This window comes from Hemiscyllium ocellatum, chromosome 13 (assembly GCF_020745735.1).
Source record: "Hemiscyllium ocellatum isolate sHemOce1 chromosome 13, sHemOce1.pat.X.cur, whole genome shotgun sequence".
NCBI classification, from domain to species: Eukaryota; Metazoa; Chordata; class Chondrichthyes; order Orectolobiformes; family Hemiscylliidae; genus Hemiscyllium; species Hemiscyllium ocellatum.
In genome coordinates this window covers 48,448,601-48,472,108 of record NC_083413.1, presented here as the reverse complement: position 1 = coordinate 48,472,108, position 23,508 = coordinate 48,448,601, and the positions used below count along the sequence as shown (strand labels likewise).

The window sequence follows — 23,508 nt, the reverse complement described above, 5'->3', positions numbered from 1 at the left end:
ACCTAATTTATGTTTACTTTATAATTTGGTGTATTTAAGTGAGATTGATTGAGATACTTGGCAGTAACTTGATAGGAGCAACATGGACACCAACATGAGGGGAATTTTTGGATCTAACATCTCAATTATGTCAAAGGAGGGAACTCCAGGCCACAGTCCAACACTGAATTTGATTTACTTTGTAGCTCAATTTAGGCAGCTGAACATTGTCCAGCTCCAAAGGCAGATGTTCTAAATCACAAGCTTAAATGAGATTGTACATCTATTTATAACTGTATCAGTCTTCATATGTACACTGACAACACACAGCTTGATTTCATCATCACTTCTCTCAATATGTTCACTATTTCCATTTATTTGATATTCAGTACTGAATGACCATAAATTTTCTCCGAATAGATACTGGGAAGATTGAAGGCATCATCTGTGCTCCCCTGATATACTCTGTTCTGTAGCCATTAATTTTATCACCCTCTGGCAGAACCGTTGTTATGACCCCAAAATGAGGTCCAACCACAGATGAGCATTATCAATAAGACTGCCCATTTACACTTTTGTAATATTGCCCATCTTCACTTTTGCTTCAGCTCATCTGCTGCTGGAATTCTCACTTGTACATTTCTTAACTCTAAATCTGACTGTTCCAACACACACTTTTAGGTAAACTTGTAGGTCATCCAAAACCATGCCGAAATCCTCTTCTATGATCCCTGAACTGATTCACTGAACTGACTGTGAACATATGGCCAAGGAGTGGCAGATGGAGTTTAACCTAGATGAATGTGAGGGACTACATTCTGATAGGGCAAATCAGGGCAGGACTTATACACTTAATGGGAAGGTCCTGAGGAGTGTTGTCAAATAAAGGGACCTTAGAATGCAGCTTCATAGTTCCTTGAAAGGGAATCGCAGTTGGCCGGGTAGTGAATGAGGCATTTGGTACGCTTGCCTTTATTGGTCAGTGCATTGATACAGGAATTGGGAAGTAATGTTGCAGTTGCACAGAACATTGGTTAGGCCAGTTTAGGATACGGTGTTCAATTTTGGTCTCCCTTTTTTTAGGAAGGATGATGTTAAACATGAAAGGATTCAGAAAAGATTTACAAGGACGTTGGAGGGTTTAAGATAGATGGGAACGGCTGAATAGGCTGGGGCTATTTTCTTTGGAGTTTAGAGGTTGAGAGGTGAACTTCTAGAGGTTTGTAAGAGGGGCATGGATAAGGTGAATAGTCAAGTATTTTCCTCAGGGTATGGGAATCCAGAACTAGAGGGCATAGGTTTAAGGTGAGAGGGGAAAGATTTAAAAGGGATCGAAGGGGCAACTTTTTCACACAGAGGATGGTGTGTGTATGGTATGAATTGCCAGAAGAAGTGGAGGAGGCTGGTAAAATTATAACATTTAAAATGCATCTGAAGGGATATACGAATAGGAAGGGTTTAAAGGGATATGGGCCATATGCCAGCAAATGGGAGTAGATTAATTCAGGATATCTGGTCATCATGGATCTATTGGACCGAAAAGTCTGTTTCTGTGCTGTACATCATTATAACTGTGGTTTCTCCTTATGACAGCAGATATCCTAGTTGGAGAAACTATGAGCAGCTTAGGACAGGGGGCACTATAGACTTGATTAGCTCAACTGGTTGTATGGTTGATTTATAATGCAGAATGACACCAAAAGTATGAATTTAATTTTCGGAAAGACGAAGGTCACATTGAAGACTCTGCTTTCTTAACCTCACCTCTTGTCTGAGGTATGGCAACAGTCAAGTTAAACTCACCAACAATGATCGCTCTATAATGAAAGAGTAATATATGGTTGTCTGGGACTATAGTAACTTTCATTCATTAAAATCAATTAAAACGTACATAAGAAGTTTAAAAACTGCAGATAATTTCACTAAATATAGGGCGTCATCCAAAGTGTCCAAACTAATTTAAGCTGTATTTGTAAATTTCATATTTTTGTCTTGTTTCGCAAGATTTGCTGAACACAAGTTACAAACTCAATGCTATCTGTCTTCCGTCAATGCAATTGTTTATATGCTAACTTAAATGATGTAGTAAAGTTCAACCTCCTTTTCTGGTAATAAAGCTAAGCAGCTGGAGATTAGAGATTAGAATACAGTGGAGGAAAGACTGACTACATGATGCTTTATAAACAAGAAAAATGGTTTGGTGCATGCAAGTTCAGCAAAACCCATACATTATGGTTTGGGAGAGAACCCTTCAGGTTATGTGTCCACCAGTCTGAAAATAGGATCTGGCTAGTTATTGCCTGCAGATAGTCTGGGTTTATTGGAGAGAGAATAAAATGTTTGTCCAAGGCAGGTGTGAACTGTATGTTGTCAATAGGCAATGATCAAAACTAGGAATTCTGATCAATCAAGCTTGGGTACACTGAACCTTAGCTAAGATTGTATATTTACAAACAGTCCAAAGATTGAACCTGAGAACTTAGCCTGCAGAAATTTTGAGGAGGAAAGCTGGGTCATTGAGATTTTTAATTTGGCATTGCTTTGATACTTCTAAATCAATCATAGAATTGTTACAGCACAGAAGACCATTTAACCTATTATGCCTTTGCTGGCCCTACTGAAGAACAAATAACATACTGCTACTCCTTTGCCCTCTCCCCATATCCTTGCTTTTTCTGCATTGCAGATATTTAGAATATTTAGAAAATGTAGAAACAATTATATCACAGAAGGACGCCACTATGCACGAGGGCACAAAATAATTTTTTTGTTAAGCTTTCTTGAGAATTTCTCAACTACATTTTGATTTTCGGGGACCATTTTATTTCCAGGGACTCATTTTCATTCCAATTTATTCATTAGACGATGCAGTCATATATGAACATCACCTTCTGTATTTGTGTTGATTTATTGGTTATTTAGGCTCACACAAAAGCAGAATGAGATGAATTTATAAATATCCTCAGTAATGCTCAACTCTTATTAAATGAAAAGTCACAAAACATACTAGAAGTACATGGAAATTCCATCTTCATTTGCGAGGAATTTTTGCCTAAGTGATTTCAATTTTTCTTGGCTCAGCTGCAGATTTCTTGGTCTCCTCTCTATACAACCTGCTTTTCCTCTCATCACTTGTAGTCTCACTTCCACTAGCTATCGCCTCTTGCCTGCAGCCTCTCTCCAGATATATTCTTGTAGTCTCTCCGCCTGTCCCCTATTTCAGTCTACCCTTCCACCCCTACTGCCACTAGTGTTCCCTTTGCCCACATCGCCTTTCAGAGTCTTTCCTCCCTCCACTTCCTTCTTTCTTACCCCTCAAATCCTTTACAGCGTTTCTTTCCTCCACACACCTAGGAACCTGTATTTTCCTAAACCACACAACATATCTTTGGGGAAATAGCATGCAGATAGATAAAGGGGACATATCTGGATTTTCAGAACATGTTTGATAAGATACCACACTTTAAGCTATTCAGTTAGGAAAGCGGTCATGGTGTTGGAGGTAATATATTAGCATGAATAGAGATTAGGTAACTAATAGAGGACAGAATTGGGATAATGGGCACATTTTCAGATTGGCAATATGTAACTAGTGGAAAGCCACAGGGATTGCTGCTGGGGCCACAATTATTTACAATATATATTAATGACTTTGATGAAGAAAGTGAATATACTACAGACCAGTTTGGGGACGACATGAACATAGGTGGAAAGGCAAGTGGTGAGGATGGCTTAAAAAGTCTGTAGAGAATAGACACAGGTTAAGTGAGTGGGCAAAAACTTGGTAGATGTATTATAATGTGTGAAAATGTGAAATTATGCATTTTAGTAGGAAGATCAGATTAGAATATTATTCAAATGAAGAAAAACAGCAGAAAGCTATCACACAGAGGGATTTGGGAGTCATCATGCATAAATCACAAAAGGCTAGCATATAAGCTCAGTGGGTGATTGGGAGGCAAATGGAATATTATGGCCTTTATTATGAAGAGAATTATGTGCAAAAATAGGGGCTCTTGCTAAAACTGTGCAAAGAACAAGTCAGATCACAACTGGAATACTGTGAGCGGTTTTGGGTCCCTTATCAAAGGAATGAAATATTGGAAGCAGTTAGAGAAGGTTCACTAGGCTGACAACAGGTATGGAGGGACTGTCTTATAAGGAAAGGTTGAGTAAGTTTAGCTTGCGGTCATTAGAGTTTAGAAGAATAATAGGTGACTTTATTGAAACGTAAGATTTTTAGGGATCTTGACAGGTTAGATGCAGAAAGGCTGTTGTGCGTCTGGTAGAGTCTAAGAACAGAGCACAGGATTTCTGAGTAAGAGGTCATGCATTTAGGACAGAGATGAGGAGAAATTTCTTCTGAGGGTAGTGAATCTTTACAAATCCTTTACCGCGGAGAGCTGTAAAGCCATTAATGATACTCAAGTTTGAGACAGGCAGATTTTTAATCAGTAAGGGAATCAAAGAATATGGGAAAAAAGCAGGAAAGTGGAATTGAGGATTACCAGATCAACCATGATCTAACCAAATGACAGAGCAGACTTGATGGCTGAATGTGGTTGAAAATGTGTTGCTGGTTAAAGCACAGCATCCAAGGAATAGGAAATTCGACGTTTCGGGCATAAGCCCTTCATCAGGAATGAGGAGAGGGTGCCAGGCAGGCTAAGATAAAAGGTAGGGAGGAGGGACTTGGGGGAGGGGCGATGGAGATGTGATAGGTGGAAGGAGGTCAAGGTGAGGGTGATAGGCCGGAGTGGGGTGGGGGCAGAGAGGTTAGGAAGAAGATTGCAGGTTAGGAGGGCGGTGCTGAGTTGAGGGAACCGACTGAGACAAGGTGGGGGAGGGAAAATGAGGAAACTGGAGAAATCTGAGTTCATCCCTTGTGGTTGGAGGGTTCTCAGGCGGAAGATGAGGCGTTCTTCCTCCAACCGTCGTGTTGTTATGTTTTGCCGGTGGAGGAGTCCAAGGACCTGCATGTCCTCGGTGGAGTGGGAGGGAGAGTTAAAGTGTTGAGCCACGGGGTGGTTGGGTTGGTTGGTCCGGGCGTCCCTGAGGTGTTCTCTGAAGCGTTCCGCAAGTAAGCGGCCCGTCTCCCCAATGTAGAGGAGGCCACATCGGGTGCAGCGGATGCAATAGATGATGTGTATGGAGGTACAGGTGAACTTGTGGCGGATATGGAAGGATCCCTTGGGGCCTTGGAGGGAAGTGAGGGAGGAGGTGTGGGCTGAATGGCCTACTTCTGCTCCTAAGGCTATGGTCTTATGGTACATGAAAACACAAAGGTTATTGATCATTTTGAAAAGCAAAGAGAATTTGGGATTTATAGCAAAAGAATGAACCCTACAAATGCTCAGGTTGTAGTCAATCATTGTATCAGTGTGTTTCAAAGCATGCCACGAACAGTCCCAAATGGTATACTCGAGTATTCAAAACTTAACATGAAATGAAAGTTTTGGAGGAAGAATATGGTTTTATAGATGAAAGAGAGGATGATGTATTGGTTACAAGAAGTTCAGGTTAGTGATGAATATGCTTGTGGCAGAGTATTTTCATAGAGTCATTGAGATGTACAGCATGGAAACAGATCCTTTGGTCCAAACCGTCCATGCCGACCAGATATCACTACCCAATCTAGTCCAACCTGCCAGCACCCAGCCCATATCCCTCCAAATCCTTCCTATTTATATACCAATCCAAATGCCTCTTAAATGTTGCAATTGTACCTGCCTCCACCTCTTCCTCTGGCACCTCATTCCATACACATATCACCCTCTGCGTGAAAAGGTTGTCCCGTAGGTCTCTTTTATATCTTTCCCCTCTGAGCCTAAACATATGCCCTCTTGTTCTGGACTCCCAGACCCCAGGGAAAAGACTTTGCCTATTAACCCTATCCATGCCCCTCATAATTTTGTAAACCTCTATAAGGTCACCCCTCAGCCTCCGACGCTCCAGGGAAAATAGCCCCGGCCTGTTCAGCCTCTCCCTATAGCTCAAATCCTTCAACCCTGGCAAAATCCTGGTGAATCTTTTCTGAACCTTTCAAGTTTCACAACATCTTTCTGATAGGAAGGAGACCAGAATTTCACACAATATTCCAACACTGGCCTAACCAATGTCCTGTACAGCCGCAACATGACTTCCCAACTCCTGTACTCTGACCAATAAAGGAAAGCGTACCAAACACCTTCCTCACTATCCTATCTACCTGCGACTCCACTTTTAAGGAGCTATGAACCTGCACTTCAGGTCTCTTTGTTCAGCAATACTTCCTAGGACCTTACCATTAAGTGTATAAGTCCTGCTTAGATTTGCTTTCTCAAAATGCAGCACCTCGCATTTATCTGAATTAAACTCTATCTGCCACTTCTCAGCCCATTGGCCCATCTATTGTAATCTGAGGTAACCCTCTTCGCTGTCGACTACACCTCCAATTTTAGTGTTATCTGCAAACTTAATATTAGACATTGGGACTGGCTAAAATGCTACCAAAACTCTGAGTAGTAAGGATCAGGACAAAGTTAAGGAATTTGAGAGTTCCATCAATTTCAGATTTGGAGATGATAATATATTAAAATGTTTGAAAGGAGTGGTTATACCTTGTAAAATAGTTGGAATCAATAATTTAATTAGCATGGGTGCTGTATCCACTAAAGCACCTTGACCAATAAGTCAGTCAATCAGGAAGATAGCACAAATGATATGGATGATGGAAAATGACAAAGCTATTGTCTTTTAAAAATCTGTAATTTTGCAATTTACATAATTAGGATAGCAATGTGTGTCCTTGAATGAAACATAATCTTTCAACTAAAGAAATTAAAGAAATGTTATTAGCATTAGAATCAGAAATTTAGAGTACAAAATTATGTCAAAATTACATGGGCAAGTTCTCCATCCAATCTCCAAACAGTTAAAGTTTTAATAAAGGATGCTGGAATAAGGCATGTGGGAAGTACAATAAGTCCAGAGGGGGTTCATGGTTGATATGAGATTTGCATGAAATATTGAAGTCACGGCCTATACTAAGTCTGCCATTAGGTAGTAGTTACGGATTAATAGGTATGAGATAAAGAAAAGTAACATTTTGATTTGTCATTTTGTAGGTTTAGCAACCAGACTTTGTCAATCAACAATACTATATATTAAAGATAAGAAAATAATTGTGGAAAAGATAACAGAATATAGATAGGGACTGAACTTGGATCACTTGCGAACTTGGACCACTTGCAAACTTTTTCATAGATAACAGGGGCGGAGACTGATAATGATGAATTTAGAGATGTATGTATGAAATTGAATAGGTTTGAACCAAGCAGTTGCAGATGAAATGGTTCACAAAATTTTGGCAGATCAGCAAAACTGTAAATTATCTTCTGTAATACCATGGGCTGTCCATGCTAAGGATTTGTTGCCGATAGCTGGAGGATATAGTCCATATCAGAAAGTTGTTGGTAGGAATCCTACAGTTCCATCAACAATAAATAACTCCAGCTTGGGAAGGAGTTACAATAAACTCTATTTTTTCAGAGCATGTCAATGTACCGCATGCAGGCAGAAAGACTTTCATTGAAGCCCAAGTATCAAAGATTCCCGCCAGAATTAAGATATCAAGACAGACCATTGGAAACTAGTTTTAATCCAGGAGGTATGGTTTATTGTAAATAAAGAAGATTGTAAATAAAGGAGAGGCCCAGGGAAAATGATTGGTAAAGACAGAAATACAGGAATCACACTGTTCAGGCACACCTTTCAAGATTGCTTGGTATGGATTAGAAATTTACAGGATCTGAAGGCATTATTGAAAATAACGAGGAGCCAGCTACTTCTCATGCCCAAATGTTTCACAGCTACAAAGATCAAATCAACAGCTTGTCCAACGATGGACAGATTGGTTCCGATAGTCAAATATGAAACCATTAGTTACAAAAGGTAACAGTCAAAGGTAGATGCTAAGGTCAAATATTTATCAAAAGAGACTAATCAATAGAGAATTGCAACATTATAAGCAAAGCAGGAAAGGCCACTGAAAAATATAAATGCTGGATGAATGTACAGGATGAGGGGCAGGAGGTTAGGCCCCTAGATTAGGATTATGAAATCAAGACAAAATGTAAACTCAAATAGGAAGTGGTGTGGGAGTGAAAATGCCTGGAGAAGAGATACAGACCATCGAAAACAGTCCTATTAAAAGGAGGGGAAACTCAATAAGTGGCAGTCTTCAAAGAGTAGGCATGGAAGTCTAACTAGGTCAAGAGAAGAGATATAGTACAATAAAGCAAGGCAGGTGGCGCAAGGTTTTGAAGAAAACTGGGGAGTCAAGATTTCAGAGTAGATTCAGCAACATCAGGAAAGGTAATTTTGAAAAAGTTCTCATTCGTAACAAGTGCTTGGAAGTAAAGACCAATAGATATTAAAGCTGCACTTTTGTTCGTAAATCAGCTCAAGAAAGACGTCTTTCTTCATGCTGCAAAATAGGCACCAAATGCAGTGAAGAAGCTCTGGAAACTATATAAATGTGTACATGGTTTAAATGATGCTTCTTGAGTTTGGCACTTCTCAGTAAGGTCTGCCTTTCTAAAACTGCGCTGTCTTTAGTTAAAGTCAGACCCTGCATGTTTTATCGAAACCATGACAGGCAACATTCAGACCTTATGATGCACACAGATAATATTGTTGTAGGGTGGTAGCAGCGAATTTGAAAACACTGTTATAAATGGGCTTATAGCAAAATCAAATTTGAAAGTTAGGCTTTTGAGACTTTTAAATACATTGGATTAGAAATCAGGCAAAATGGATTGAGTCTCACTTTGCATCAGCAATTTTATCTGTAAAATGTTAATTCCATTATTAGTCAAAGTAAGGTCTCACAATGATGCAGAGGCTTCCAAAACTGAAATGGAAGAACTCTGAAGTCTATTCAGATGGCAGAATTAGCCAGATGGCACTTTTTTCTTTAGCTTGGGAAACCAAAATGTTTAGAAGAATAGTAAAACATATCCTAGCAGCAGAAATTCTCACGCTCAGAGAGGAGGAAGATATGGTGGCTTTCTTCAAAAATTGGGAAATAATCTAAAAAACACTCAGCAGCATTACCCATTGAGTGTTGCCTTAATATTGTAGGATAACGTATACTGAACAAAAGATTGAGGACCAATATTGTAGTTTTAAAGTAAATATTGGAGCATGGAGAAATTTCCAAATTGAAATGGGCGAATTACAGCAGCCAGCTATCTGGAAGGGGTAAGCTCTAAGAAACTGTTGGATGTACTGGTAAAAGGATGATTGGAAATTTAATTGGCATAAAAGGGAATATAACATGCTGTCATTTTATATATTTTGTTTTGTTGTTTTATTAAATATTGATTTATTTTAAAAGAAAACAATGGGTATCTGTTAACACTTAATATTATCTGAAGGGATATCTGAGACCTAATGGAACAAGGAAATTGGTGATTGATATATTAATTAAGGATTAATTGGGTATGAATTGGCTGTATCAAAATGGGGAGCTAGTAATCAGCAGGTGATAAAACTCTCACAATAAAATATGGATTTGGACTCAATTCAAAAAACAATTTTTTTCCAGTGTATAACATCTAACAGGTTTGGAAGTGCTGATGGTTGCTATTTTATTTGGATAAGAATGGGGACTTCAAGTTGGATATGCTAACTTACTATGACAGTATGTTACAGAAAGCAATTCAAGTTGAGTTTTCTAATTCTTTCATGCTACTGATATTGTGCTGGATGACTGGAAACATTGCACCATTCATGAAAAAGACAAGAACGTATAGATTGAGTAATAACTTGATAGTCAGTTTAAGATAATTGGTGGGAAAATCACTGAATGGTTGAGAGTGACTGCATTAGGTAGAAAGGCATGAGTTAACAAAGGTTGGAATGGATTTGCTTGAAGAAAGTCACATCTAACTAACTTAATTCTTTTCAAGTGACAAGGTTTGGAAAGACAGTACATTTTGATTCAGTTCACATGGCTTTTAGCAAAGCTTTTGACACGGCAGGCTAATCAGAAAAGTAAGATCCAATGAAATGAGGACAAGTAGCATGTTGCATTCAAAACTTTCAGTGACAGAAAGCATCATGGTTGACAGGTGTTTTTGTAACTGGAAAACAGTTTCTAGTTGGGTTCTGTAGGGCTCTGCACAAAATCTCTTGTTCAAAGTATATTGATGATTTCTACTGAAACGTAGAGGACATTGTTAACAACCTGGAAATTGATTTAAAATTTATCAAAATAGTTGATGGTGAGAAAGCAAGCACAATGGGCCAAAGGACCATTTTTCTGTGTTATTTAAAAAAAAATTGTAAAGAAAGCTGTAAACTGCAGGAAAACATGAGTTGGTCAGGTTCTAGGACAACTCAATTAGATTACCTACAGTAGGGCAACAGGCCCTTTGGCCCAACTAGTCCATACTGACCCTCCAAAGAGTAACCCACCCAAACCAATTCCTGTAACTTATATTTACCCCTAACTAATGCACCTATCACTTTGGGCAATTTAGCATGACCAATTCACCTGACTGGCACATCTTTGGATTGTGGGAGGAAACTGGAGCAGCCAGAGGAAACACACACAGACACGGGAAGAATGTGCAAACTCCACACAGTCGCCGGAGATGGGAATTGAACCCGGGTCCCTGGTGCTGTGAGGTAGCAGTATGCTAACCACTAAGCCACCCCAACTCAACCTGATGAAATGCTGAAATGTATTTTGGGAGTGCAAACAAGCAAGGGAATAAATAAGATACTGGGAAGTTGAGAGGAATACTAAAAGCATGGAGTGCGTGACTACAGATCTCAGATAATAGCAGAACAAATAGACAAAATGGATGGGAAGATGTATGAATGTTCTCCTTCGATAGATGAGATAAAATAAAAGGTTACGTTGTGACTGTGTAACAGTGTTGTCTGATAGAAGTTAAGTGCTTGTCAACATTGTGGTGATCAAGTCATCATATTTGTGACAATTTTTAAATAATGCAATAAATATTAAAGTTCAATCTTTTGAAAATAGATTTGAGGATCCAAAGTGTCAGCAAACAAAAAACTCTCACTCCTAGAGCTCAGAGGACAGCTTCAGATGCTTTTGCAATCTAATTATTCTGTGAAGCAAACTTGCTGTATACATTCTCAAATGGTGGTAACAGTGTGTTCCAGTTCATGGCGAAAGAAAATTCAAGAATAAACCATCTTTATTTGATCAGAATTGGTTTAGTAAGAGACTCTGAGTGAAGCGGTGATGGGAATTGACATAAAAACATCCTGGTTTCTACATTTAATCCCATTTTCTTGCTCTTCTTTGTCGGCTTTAATGTACTGTATATACTCATGTATACGTTGATCTCGTGTATATGTCAACCCCTTATTTTTGGCCAAAAAAATCTTGTGTTTTCTATATATCTTATGTATAAGCTGATCCTACTATGTCTCATTAAATCACATTCATTCATTTATACAGTAACTCTATTCATTGCTCTTTGTTTACTATATTACTCCATTCATTCATAACTCTACCACACTTGGTTTACGACAGCACGGTTTGATTCATGCAGACTGGTACTAAGTCTATCAGTACTTAGCGCACTTTGTTCACTATACATCGAAAAGTTAATCTTTTTAATTGTCTTATTATATCTGAATAAAAGTGAGATATATTAGCTACATACCTTTATATCTTTAATTCTTTGACAAATGTGCTGAGGTTCCTAACATACCAGAGTAAATGGAAGGGGAATGGAAGAATTTGGCGGGAAAGTTCAAGACACTTACACATTCAGAATTTTTAAAATGTTTCATTTTAAGTGTGCCATTATACCAGGCCATGATGATGTTGAATAGTGTAATTTTTGCAGGATTTCAATGAATCTTTGACATGTTAAATTTTTGTACCGGTTTCTTGCTTTTATCTGGTAATTACCTTTGCTATAATTCATTATGTTTTTGTTCTTTACCCAGGATTAGTTGTGCAATCAAATTGACTTTTGCTAATAGTATGGTATTTTGAACTGCAACATGAATTTCAGCCCCTCAAAACAGTACCCGTGTATTAGTCAACCTCCTAATTTCAGCTTTAAAAAAAAGACTTCAGAATTCGGCCTATACACGAGTATACACAGTCGCCTAAAACCTGTTGTCCGAAAATTAATATAGTGCATAAATGGGTGACCTAAAACCTTACAAGTTTTTATCTGACCAAGATTGAGCCAGCATGGATTTGGAAAGAGCAATTAATGTTTTATGATGCTGATGAACGTTTTGAACACAAGTATGGATTGGAGAAAAGAATGGATGCTATTAATATGCATCTCAGAAGACAAGTCCTTCAAAATAGACCATTAGCTAAAGTTGAAGGCAAATCAGTAATGAAATTATCTTTTCTCGGGGCTCTATTTGAGATTTTCCAGATGGCTACTTTCTGGTTTTCAGGGGCATCTTTTTCATTCTCACCAACTCTGTTACTAAATGATGCAGTAATGTTGTTACATTACCTTCTGTACTTGTGTTGATGCTTACAAGAAATAAGGTAGCATAAATATCAAGGATAATGTGTGCAAATATGCTAACAAATGTGTCAAGACACACTGGCATCCAAAGAAGGTTCTTTGTGATGAAGTAGCAATGTCTTTGTTTCTGAGCCAGGGTTCAGGTTGCATCTGCTCTAGAGGTGTGTTATAACATCTCTGAACAGGTTGTTTAGAAAATATTGACTGACTTCCAAAGATTCAACCGTATAACCAGGAGAAGGGACACAAATTAATTCTGTCATGTGAAGCTAGCCAACAGATGGCAATAGTTTAATCCACATGCACTTCACATTTCATTGATTTATTTTCCAAGGTCTTCTCTTATGATCAGTCCTGCTTTATTAAGATAGATTGGAACCCCTCAACAGAAAAGACCCCTAATTACATTGAAGAGACATACTGCTTTGTAGACATGATTAACTCACTAATCATATCCTCCCAATGCCATACTTTATGTAAAACGGACATTGAAATTTGTACACAAATACAGGAAAAGACATATTGGCTGTCCAAAATATCCTTAAAGCATTTCGCCAGCCGGACAGTACAGATGAAGCTATATCCAGTTACTACAGATAGGTTTGACAGAAACAATTTTGAATTTAAAATTGAATTTCTCCTCCAAACAAAGGGCACAGCAGAGCTATAAATAAGAAATTTGTTCCAGTCTGTGCAAATTTATACATGGTAAAGTAAAAGATGACTGTATCTTCAAAAGTATTCCAGGCTCCAAACATGTTACGACTTATGATTTGGATAATATACAGGGTATTTGGAGTCACAAAGCAGCAAAATTAGAAGCGTTTATCAATATCTTCAATAATCAGCACCTTTCCATTAAAGACAGAATACACAACAAAGAGTTAATTTCTTAGACACTGAAGCAATTGTCTTATTCACTCATGGAACATGGGCATCACTGGCTGGCAAGCATTTATTGTCCTTCCCTAGCTGCCCTTGAGAAGGTAGTGGTGAGCTGTCTTTGTGAACCACTGCAGTCCATATGTTGTTGGTAAATCCACAATGCAAATAAAAAGGGACTTCCAGGATTTTGACCCTGGAACAGTAACTTGTCTTCAAGTCAGAATGGTGGTGTTCTCAAGTATCTGCTGCCCTTGTCCTTCTCAATGGAATGGTTGTGGGCTTGACAGGTGTTGTCTCAGGATCTTTGGTGAATTTCTGCAGTGCATCTTAATAGATAGCACAGAATAGGATTGAGAGTGAAGTGAGTGGATGCTTGTGGATGTGGTATGATCAGGCAAGCTGCTTGGTCATGGATGTTGTCAAATTTCTTGAGTGTTGGTGTGTTTCATCCATCCAGGTAAGTGAGGAGTATTCCATCACACTCTTGAATTGAATAGTGGGGGATTGAGGGATGATAAAACAGTTAAATTTCAAGGGGTGGTGGTTACTGAAGTAAGTCCACAGAGGCTGGTAACCCATCACCAGGTCACCCTTTATTTAGACATGGAAAGTCCTTGACAATGATTCAGCTCCCTCAGGGTCAGCTTTCTGAGTGAGCAGAATGTCTGACACTCATGTTCTTTTTTTCTCTTTCTTTCCCTGTGCAGGTGTGAGACACAGTGAAAGACACAAGGTGCACAAATCTTTATTCAGTTTCCACCACCAGGAAGAAAGGACACACCTGAGTGGTCAGTGACAAGCGATGCCCTCCACATCAAAGGGCAATGCTGTGTGATCAAACAGTGAAAGGGAGGGCAGGGATTAAATCAAAATAGAGTTGGAGGGGGAAATAATGCACTGCACTCCACTCCCTGCGCACCCACCTCTCCCTGAACAACTCCAGGGTGTTGGTGGTCACCACGTACTCTTTCTCCGGAGACACCCGGGCTCTAACGTAGCCGCAGAAGAGGGGCAGGCAGTCGGCCCTAATGAACCCCTCCACGGCCTGCTGCCTGGACCTGTTTATGGCCAGTTTAGCCAAGCTCAGGAGCATACCCACGAGTTAAAACCAATACCAATTCATGCCATGACAGAGGTGTACCTGCCAGAAGGAGTTCCAACTTGTAATTACTGTGACAGTGTGACAGTCCACCATTGAATCTGGCCTGAAGTTATGGGCGACATTGCCTTGTTCTCTTTAATAGACCTTGCAAGGATTTGTGACTGGTTGTTATTTCAAACTTATGTCTGTAAAGTTATTGGTGACTCCAAGTATGATTACTAAATCTTCTTTCCACAGCTGGGCGTATATACGTTCTTCAAAGTCCTGGATGCACATGCTATTGGGCCACTTATAAGCGAATACTACCACAATGCTGAACTGGGAGACATCACATGTCAATACTCGATCTCATTTGAGATCAATATATCAATACTTAGAAGATGATAGCTGGCTCTTCACCTTCCTAAAAGCTGTGGTTTGGCTATGTGACAATTTCTAAGGATGACCCTTTTAAAGAGTTGTTGCAAAGGTGCCAGGATGGAGGCCAGGTTATGTATGAACTTTTTAGTAATACTTCGCCAACCCAATGAAAGACCTAAGCTCCAGTACAAATGATCTCAAGTGAAATCTGGAATTGATGTGCAATGTCTCCCGATTCAACATTGCATTAGTATTAGCTTATAGTTACACATTTGATCACCCTCACTTTATCTTCCAATGGGTGCAACCCAATCTTGTCAACTCTATAGCCCAAGGTCACTTGGGTGCCTGGAACACCCATTTTCCCTTTTGAAGGCCTGGGAGAAATGTCTAAGGACTATGTCCAAGTTCTCTAAGTGCTCTTTACTCATCCTCCCTGCTATTAGAATGCCATCTAGATAAATGGTGACCTGGGATAGACCTTGTAAAACGTACTCCATGGTCCACTAAAAAATTGCACAGGCTGGCAATGCTATATACTCTTTGGATATTAGTTATAGCATATCTCTAGGAATACTCATCTAACTGCAATTGAAAGTACGCATGGCTCAATTCCAGCTTCATGAAGGACACCCTCCAGCAGTTTTGTGTATAAATCCTCAATGTGAGGGATTTGATATTTATCAAACAGCAAAAAGCAATTTACTGTTTGTTTAAAATCTCCACAAAGGCAAACCAATCTATCCGACTTCAGTCGATTCAACTGGTGGTTGCCCATTCTGCAAACTAGACTGATTTGACTATTACTTCGCTTTCAAGCCCAATTTCTGCTTCTACTTTTACCCTTAAGGCAAATGGCAAATTGTGGAATTGCTTCCTGGTTAATATGTCAAGGTTGCTCTGGCTCATTTGATAGCCCCTGGACTTCCCTGAAAAGTGTTTGGGTATTTAATTAGGACTTCACCCAGGCAGCCAGTTTCCAATCCAAAAATATTGAGCCAATCTAGGTAAATCTTTCTCAACCAATTTCACCCCATTCAAGCTTGGGCCCGAGCATTTTACTACAATAACTCTGCCAAGGAGATGCAAGTTCTGGGCCTCTTCCACCGCCAAACCTTAGCCACCTGACGCCTGGAAGAAGAACGTCTCATCTTCCGCCTTGGGAGTCTTGGGCCTTCAGATCAATGCGGATTTCACCAGCTTCCTCATTTCGCATCTGCCCCACCTTATCCCAGATCCAACCTTCCAACTCGGAACCGCCCTCTTGACCTGTCCATCTTCCTTCCCACATATCCAATCCACCCCTATCTTCATCTATCTATCGTATTCCCAGCTACCTTCCCCCAAACCCACCCCCCTCCTATTTATGTCTCAGACCCCTTGGGCCACCCCCTCATTCCTGATGAAGACCTTATGCTCAAAATGTTGACTCTCCTGCTCCTCGGATGCTGTCTGACCAGCTGTGCTTTTCCAATACCACATTCTTTGATTCTTCCCAAGCTGAGTCAGACTGGCTAGGTTGTCTACTTCCATCGGAATACCCTGCAATGCATTCTCTCCACTTTTCATATTTTCCAATGATAAAGCCAGTTGCAGAGCCTGTTTGAAGTCCAGTTTTAGCTTCAGCTAATAGACACTTTTGTATGGTTACATCATTAATTCCACACACCAAATGGTTTCTCAACATCCTATTAAGGGTTAAACCAAAGTCACAGGCCTTGGCCAGTCATCTTAACCTAGTCAAAAATCCCGACAGGGACTCCCATGGTTCTTGATAATATTCCTTAACTAAATTCATCAACTCTTGAAAGGTTTCAGTATCTGGTGCCTCAGAGAAAGTTAGGCTCCTAATATCTGAAAAAGCTGTGGGTCCATAGGCTGTCAGGAGAACTACCTGTTGCTTTTCATCTGCCTCAATGTTTTTTGCTCAGAAAAGAGAAGACATTATTTTCACATATTGGGCTCAGTCTTCAAAAGCACATCTGAACAAGACAAGCGTCCCAATTAATGATATGGTGCTAGAAATGCTGACCCCAATTCAAAGCTGACTGTTGCAAGTGAATTTCATTGAATGTGTGTCGCTCATTCTCTTTTGGATGAATTAGTACTTCTCTATGATGCAGCACGCTTTTCTCTAGTCCCTGCATAACTCTACACAGGCCAGTATCCCGTCATCAAGGCACCCTTTATTTATATGTGGAGAGTCTTGACACTAATCCAGGTGACTCAGGGACAGCTCTCAAAAGTGAGCATGATGTGTGACACTTCTGTTCTCATCTGTCAGCTATAGCATCATTATTGAACCAGATTATCAGCGCCAATCAGGGAACTCATTCTATGAAATCCACCTGGCTGACATGGTTATAATCATTGCAGTTACATTGTTACTTAGTTAGATGGTCATTTCCTGGCATTTGTGCGGCAGAAGTGTTACTTGCCACTTTTCAGCCCAGGAGTGGATATTGCCCATGGCTTGTTGCATTTGAATATGGACTGCATAAAACCTATTAATATTGTAACTATGATGTCCTAACAGCTTAGGGAGCGAAGATGTCCATTGTAAAGATTCTCAATTTTGAAAAATCTGGATTGTAAGCTTCCTATTTCTTGGATGGCATAGGGCCTCAGTGGTTAGCACTGCTGCCTCAGAGCACCAGGGATCCGGGTTCAATTCCAGCCTCGGACAAGTATCCGTGGAGCTTGCACATTCTCTATGTGCCTGCTTGGGTTTCCTTCGGGTGTTCTGGTTTTCCTCCCATAACCCAAAGACGTGCTGGTTAGGTGGATTGGTCATGCTAAATTACCCATAGTGTTCAGGGATGTGTAGGTTAGGTGCATTAGTCAGGGGTAAATATAGGATAATGGGGTAGGGAAATGAGTCTGGGCGGATTACACTGCGAAGGGTCGACAGGCTTGTTTCCACACTGGACGGATTCTATGATTCTAAAACTCCAAACCTTGATGCAAAGATTACAGAGGTCTTGAGTGAACTAAATGGAAATGATCAATGGAATGCGGAGGAAGGATTACTTGAAAGTTGGGCTGCAAATGACACAGTTAAGGTACTGAAGAGTCATGTTAAGACCAAACCATAAAGGGTAAGGTAAAGGTGATGAAAAACAGCAAAATAGAACTTTGTGCAGCATCTATGATAATTGGAATAAGCTAATCAGAAGAAAGTCTCATCTTGGCTTAGTATTAGCGGCTAATAGATATGGCTAATAGGGAAATACACCAAGAGTATCAAGTTGTCAGCTCCAACAGCTGACCAGAATCTGGTTTAGAAATAATTCTGGAGTAACCTTGGGTAAAGCCCTGGGAATGATATAGGGCTCCAGAAGCTTAAAATGCATTAAGGAAAATATGCTAATTTTACTTAAACATTTGCCCAGCTTGCAGTGAAAGGAATAAGTAAAACCAAATGCTAACTGGGCAGATCACTGGTGCTAATGGTCATAAGATTTCTGTGATTGCAAAAAGGGATAAAAGGAAAACAATGGAAGCAGGTGTCTCCTGTTTACATGAGCCTTGGAATGACAGACTTATGATGGTCTTGGGCAAGGGTATATAAGCAAAGATTCTGGAAAGTTGGCAGAAACCATATTAAAAGAAAACAGGACATTGGAGACATCAGGAATGACAAATTGAGGCCCACCATGGTCTCCTAGTCTGAGGAAGGACATTCTTACTATTGACGGAGTCGAGCGAAGATTCACTAGACTGATTTCCAGAAAGGCAGGATTGACATATGAAGAAAAACTGCATTGACCAGGCTTGTATTTACTGTAATTTAGAAGAATGAGGGGTGATTTCATAAAAGCATATAAAATCCTGATGGGACTGGCCAGTCTAGATCCGAGAAGAATGTCCTGATGTTGGGAAAGTTCAGAATTAGGGGTCACAGTCACTCAAGACTGAGATGAGGAAAAATTCCTCACTCAGAGTTATGAACCTGTGGAATTCTATACCACAGCAAGCTGTTGGGGTCAGTTTGTGAGATATATTCAAGAGGAGCTCGAAGCAGCCCTTGCTGCTAATGGGATCAAGGAGTTTGGAGAGAAAGCAGGAATAGGATACTGAAATTGCATGATCAGCCATGATCATATTAAATGGTGGTGCAGGTTCGAAGGGCTTAATGGCCTACTCCTGCAACTATTTTCCAAGTTTCTGTGAAGAGGAGATCCTGAGTTTGGAATTCAAAAGAAGATTATGAATTGTGGATGTGAGCCTGGAAACGAAATGGATATGGGAGGTTAAACCAAATATTGTCTCGTATGTGAAGCCTTCAGTAATAGTTTCCTCCTGAAAGGAGCAGGGATATCTTGCTGCATTTTCAAACGATCTCGGTGAGACTACGATAATGTGTGCTGTTTCGGTCTCCTTATCAGAGGAAAGATGATCTGGCCATGGAGGGAGTAAAACTAAGGCTTACCAGATTGATTCCTGGGAGAGCAGGACTGACTTATGATGAGAGAGAAAGAGAGAGAGAGGCTGGATTGGTTAAGGCTTTATTCACTGGAGTTTAGAAAGATAAGGTTGAGTCTCAAAGAACTGATGAAATCCTAACAGGAGCGAACAGAGTACATGCTCTTGACAATCACGTAGTCCAGAACTGATGTCACAGTCCAAGGATATGAGGTGGGCTATTTAAACCTGAGTTGAGGAAAAGTTTCTTTACTCAGATAGTGGTGAGCCTGTGAAATTCCCTGCCACAATAAATTGCTGAGGCCAAAACATTGAACATTCAAGAAGGAGGTAGACTTAGTTCTCGGAACTAAAAGAATCAGTGGGATTGGGAAGAAGACAGGAACAGGATACTGTGCAGAATGATCTGCCATGATCAAATTGAATATTGGAGGATACTTGAAGAGCCAAAGGGTCACTCCTCCTATTTTATATTGAATTTTATTGCCTCCATCTCAAACTTAACTGTAAATTGAACTAAATTTAACAATGCTAATGTGTTAATTCTTCTGCTTCTAAGTGTTACTTCATATTTGGAATGAGACCTCTAAATGTCTGATTGCATTCTAACTAACCATTGGTATTGCAACAGGAGAAAATAAAGTTAATTTAAACCTAGTGAAGTATGGTAGGTACCTCCAATGCAGTTCTGAATCGCCCTGCTGCAACTGAGTACTTCTTCTGGTGGTAGTAAAAACTTGCATCCTTTAAAGCTTTAGCAAGCCATTTGTCCATTTGGGGGGCCAAATTCAATGCACAAGAAGTCATAGATTCTCCTGATTTGCTGGCTTCATCCACTGATAGAGTACTTTCATAATCTTGGGATTCTATAAATTCATACATTATTTGTTGCTCATCAACATATACCAATTTTGTTTCAACATCCATTACACTTTTTAAGGGCACACGAGTGAGAGATTGAATTACTGGTGGATCTTGATGCTCTACTGTTTTCAATTCCTTTTTGTTGGCACATTTTTCTTCATTCTCTAGTTTTCTTTTGATGCCTAAGCTGTCTAATGTACTCTTTCTCTTCAGCTTGACCTTCCTTGTATGTGTCATTCTTTGGCTTAGATAGGATTCTGGTGTTCTGCTACATATTTTGTCATTCCCATCAGGAGGTCTAGGATGATCAGCTGCATCATCTGACGTACTACCTTGAGATATATTGAAAGTATTTACTTCTTTTTCAATTTTAATGTTGACAGTCACATTCTGTTTTCCATCTGATTTTTTCATAATTATCGAAGCCATATTCAAACATTGATACCTAAATGAAGGTTACAGAATATGAATGATTAGAATTTGCTTTGTAATGCATATAACTTTTATCACATCATAGTATGTCTCTAAGATTTTGGTCCATTTATAAAATATTGATTATATATGTTGCAATGGCAACTTTTATTTTTGAAGGCCCTTTTACGACAAAAAAAATTCAAAGCCACTTTATATTACAGAAGGAAAAAGGACACAATGGGTCAAAGATATGGTCTTAAATACATGGGGATATAGAAATGGGGATGTGGAAGGGGCCATGGAGGAAATCTCAAAACCAGTGAGTGCCAGTGACATTGGAGAACAGAAGAGTCTTCCACAAAAGACCAAAGTCAATTAAATGGAGAGTTTGTGGTTGCGTGCTAACAAGCTGTTGAAGTTACAGGGGGTATGGCATGGATAATATGATAAATATAAACATGATTTTCAATGGTCAGTGATGGCCCATGGTGGACAGATTTGTTCTTTTTACTGGGGAAAAAAAAGGCCAGTCAAATGCCGAATAATTCAAGGTAAGATAAAGGAATATCTGAGAAAATTGTATCAGAATGTTTTCCAAATAGATTCTGAAAGGTAACTATCACAATCTGTAAGCTGACTGTTCCAATATGGATGTGATTCAAAAGGTGCATAACAGTAAAATGTTAACTGCTACAGACTGCAACCATACAACACAGGCAAGTTCAGAATGTTGTAAGAGTGCAGAGGGGAAAATAGATCATTCTTTTGCTTTAGAGCTTATACACATTTACATGTTTGAGCAGCAAATATTTTAAATTTTGAAGTATTTCAGCACCTAGTGCAACTTACAGTGAAAAATTTAAATCATAAAATTCAATTATCTTTAAATAAGTATACATGGAGATATGATAGATGGTGTATCTGCAGTAGATTTCTTCACCTCAAATCTTTCTACCGGAGTAAATGAGGGCAGCACAACTTGGAGATAGTTCAATACACAAGAAAGAGGGAGTAATATCTGGACAGTTTGCTCCAGATCCTCATCACACATTGTAGAGGGACTGCACAGTCCGACTGGGACTGCTGTGACTGCTATTGTACAAAGTAAAGAAATGATGAGCTATGCGAGATAGAGAACACAGAGCCACAAAAACGGATCCTAACTAATAGGCAGAATATACTTACTGCCTTGGAGTAAGACAATAAAGATTCTTGGGCAGACAGCTGAAATGCTTGATATCTTGGACCTCAAGATCATTCACAGAGAAGGAAGGGAAGTGTAATGTGGCTGTTGTACCCAACTCAATAATTAGGGAAATACATAGCATCCTTTGAAAGTAGGATCCACAGGCCCACATGGTACCATCTCTAATCAGCTTGCAAGCATATTGCACAGAAAGCAAGAGGATCCATTTTTGTGCTCCATGCTAAGAGGTTAAAAAAAAGGATAGAATACACAAGGATTTGGGTCAAAATCCTGGAGTGCCCTATCTAACGACAATTTGGTGGTTCTTTCTACAGCACATGCACTGGTTCAAGGAGGCAGCTCACTAACATCTTTTCAAGGAACGCGATGGCCTCGGATTTATCACTACACTGTTAGTCCAGAAACTCAGCTAATGTTCTGGGGACCAGGGTTTGAATTCAATCATGTCAGACAGTGGAATATGACTTCTATACTAAAAATCAAAAATCAGGAATTAAGAATATACCGATGAAACCTTCGTTGATTGTGGGCAGAAACCCATCAGGCTCAAGCAGGGAACTATATCATCCTAACCTGGTAGACCTACACTTGACTTTAGAGCCACAGCAATACGGTTGATTCAGATTTGCCCTCTGAAATGGCCTAGCAAGCCACTCAAATGTATCAACCTCTATGAAGTCTCAACAAAAACATGAAGACCACCTGGCATCGACCTAGACACCAAAAAAGACGAACGCGGAAACAGCCCGGTCAATCCGGCAAAGTCCTCCTTACTAATATCTGGGAGCCAGTGTGAAAACTGGAGATTAATAACTGACTAGTCAGGCAACAGCGTAACATAATCATACTCACAATCATGCCTTGCAGATCATATACCCGGTATCATAATCACCATCTCCGGCTATGTTCTGTCCAACTAGCAGGACCGACCTAGCAGAGACAGTGGCACAGTGATATACAGTCAAGAGGGAGCTACCTTGAGAGTCCTCATGGCTTCTGGTTAAACGTGAACAAGGAAGGTTCCTGCTGGTTTGAACATACCATTCGCCCTCTTCTTGAAATTCTACATCAGTAGAACAATGACACCCTTTGAGATGGAGGCAGTAAAATTCAATATAGAAAATATACACTGGGTGGGGGATTTCAGTGTCCTCCACAAGGAATGGCTCAGCACTAGTTGGTTGGGTCCCAAAAGGACATTACTGCTAGACTGGGTCTGTGGCAGATGTTGAGAGAATCAAAAGGAAGGGAAATGTATTTACCTCATCCTTACTAATTTGCTGGCTGCAGATGCATCTGTCCATGTTAGTATTGGTGAGAGTGACCACCACACAGTCCTTGTGGAGATGAAGTCCTACCTTCACATTAAGATTGCCCTTCATTGTGTTGTTTTGCACACTCACTCTGCCAACTGACAGACTTCAAACTCATTTATCAACTCAAGACTGGGCATCCATGAAGTGCTATGGGCCATGAACAGCATCAGAATTATACTCCAGTACAAACTGCAACCTCATGGTCCCCCTCAACCACTACCATCAAGACCAAGGATCAATCTTGGTTCACTGGAAAGTGTAGAAGAATACATCAGGGACACCTAAAGATGAGGTGTGAACATGTCCAAAGAGGACGACTTGCATGCCAAACAGCATAAACACAAATTGATGGACAGAGCTAAGCTCCTACAATCAATGGATCAGTTCTAAGCTCGGCAATCCTGCCACACCCAATCGTGAATGGTGGTG

General features: G+C 39.9%; 1 protein-coding gene across 1 annotated transcript in view; it reads right to left on the bottom strand.

The window, feature by feature from the left end:
- The window catches only part of LOC132821329 (spermatogenesis-associated protein 16-like), a 126,176-nt gene extending 105,605 nt beyond the window's left edge, over positions 1 to 20,571 (bottom strand). The window contains exon 1 of the mRNA XM_060833913.1: positions 19,954 to 20,571. Within this exon, the coding sequence (XP_060689896.1) occupies positions 19,954 to 20,571 (618 nt within the window). The remainder of the gene's footprint in view (positions 1 to 19,953) is intronic.
- Positions 20,572 to 23,508: the final 2,937 nt, after the last annotated feature.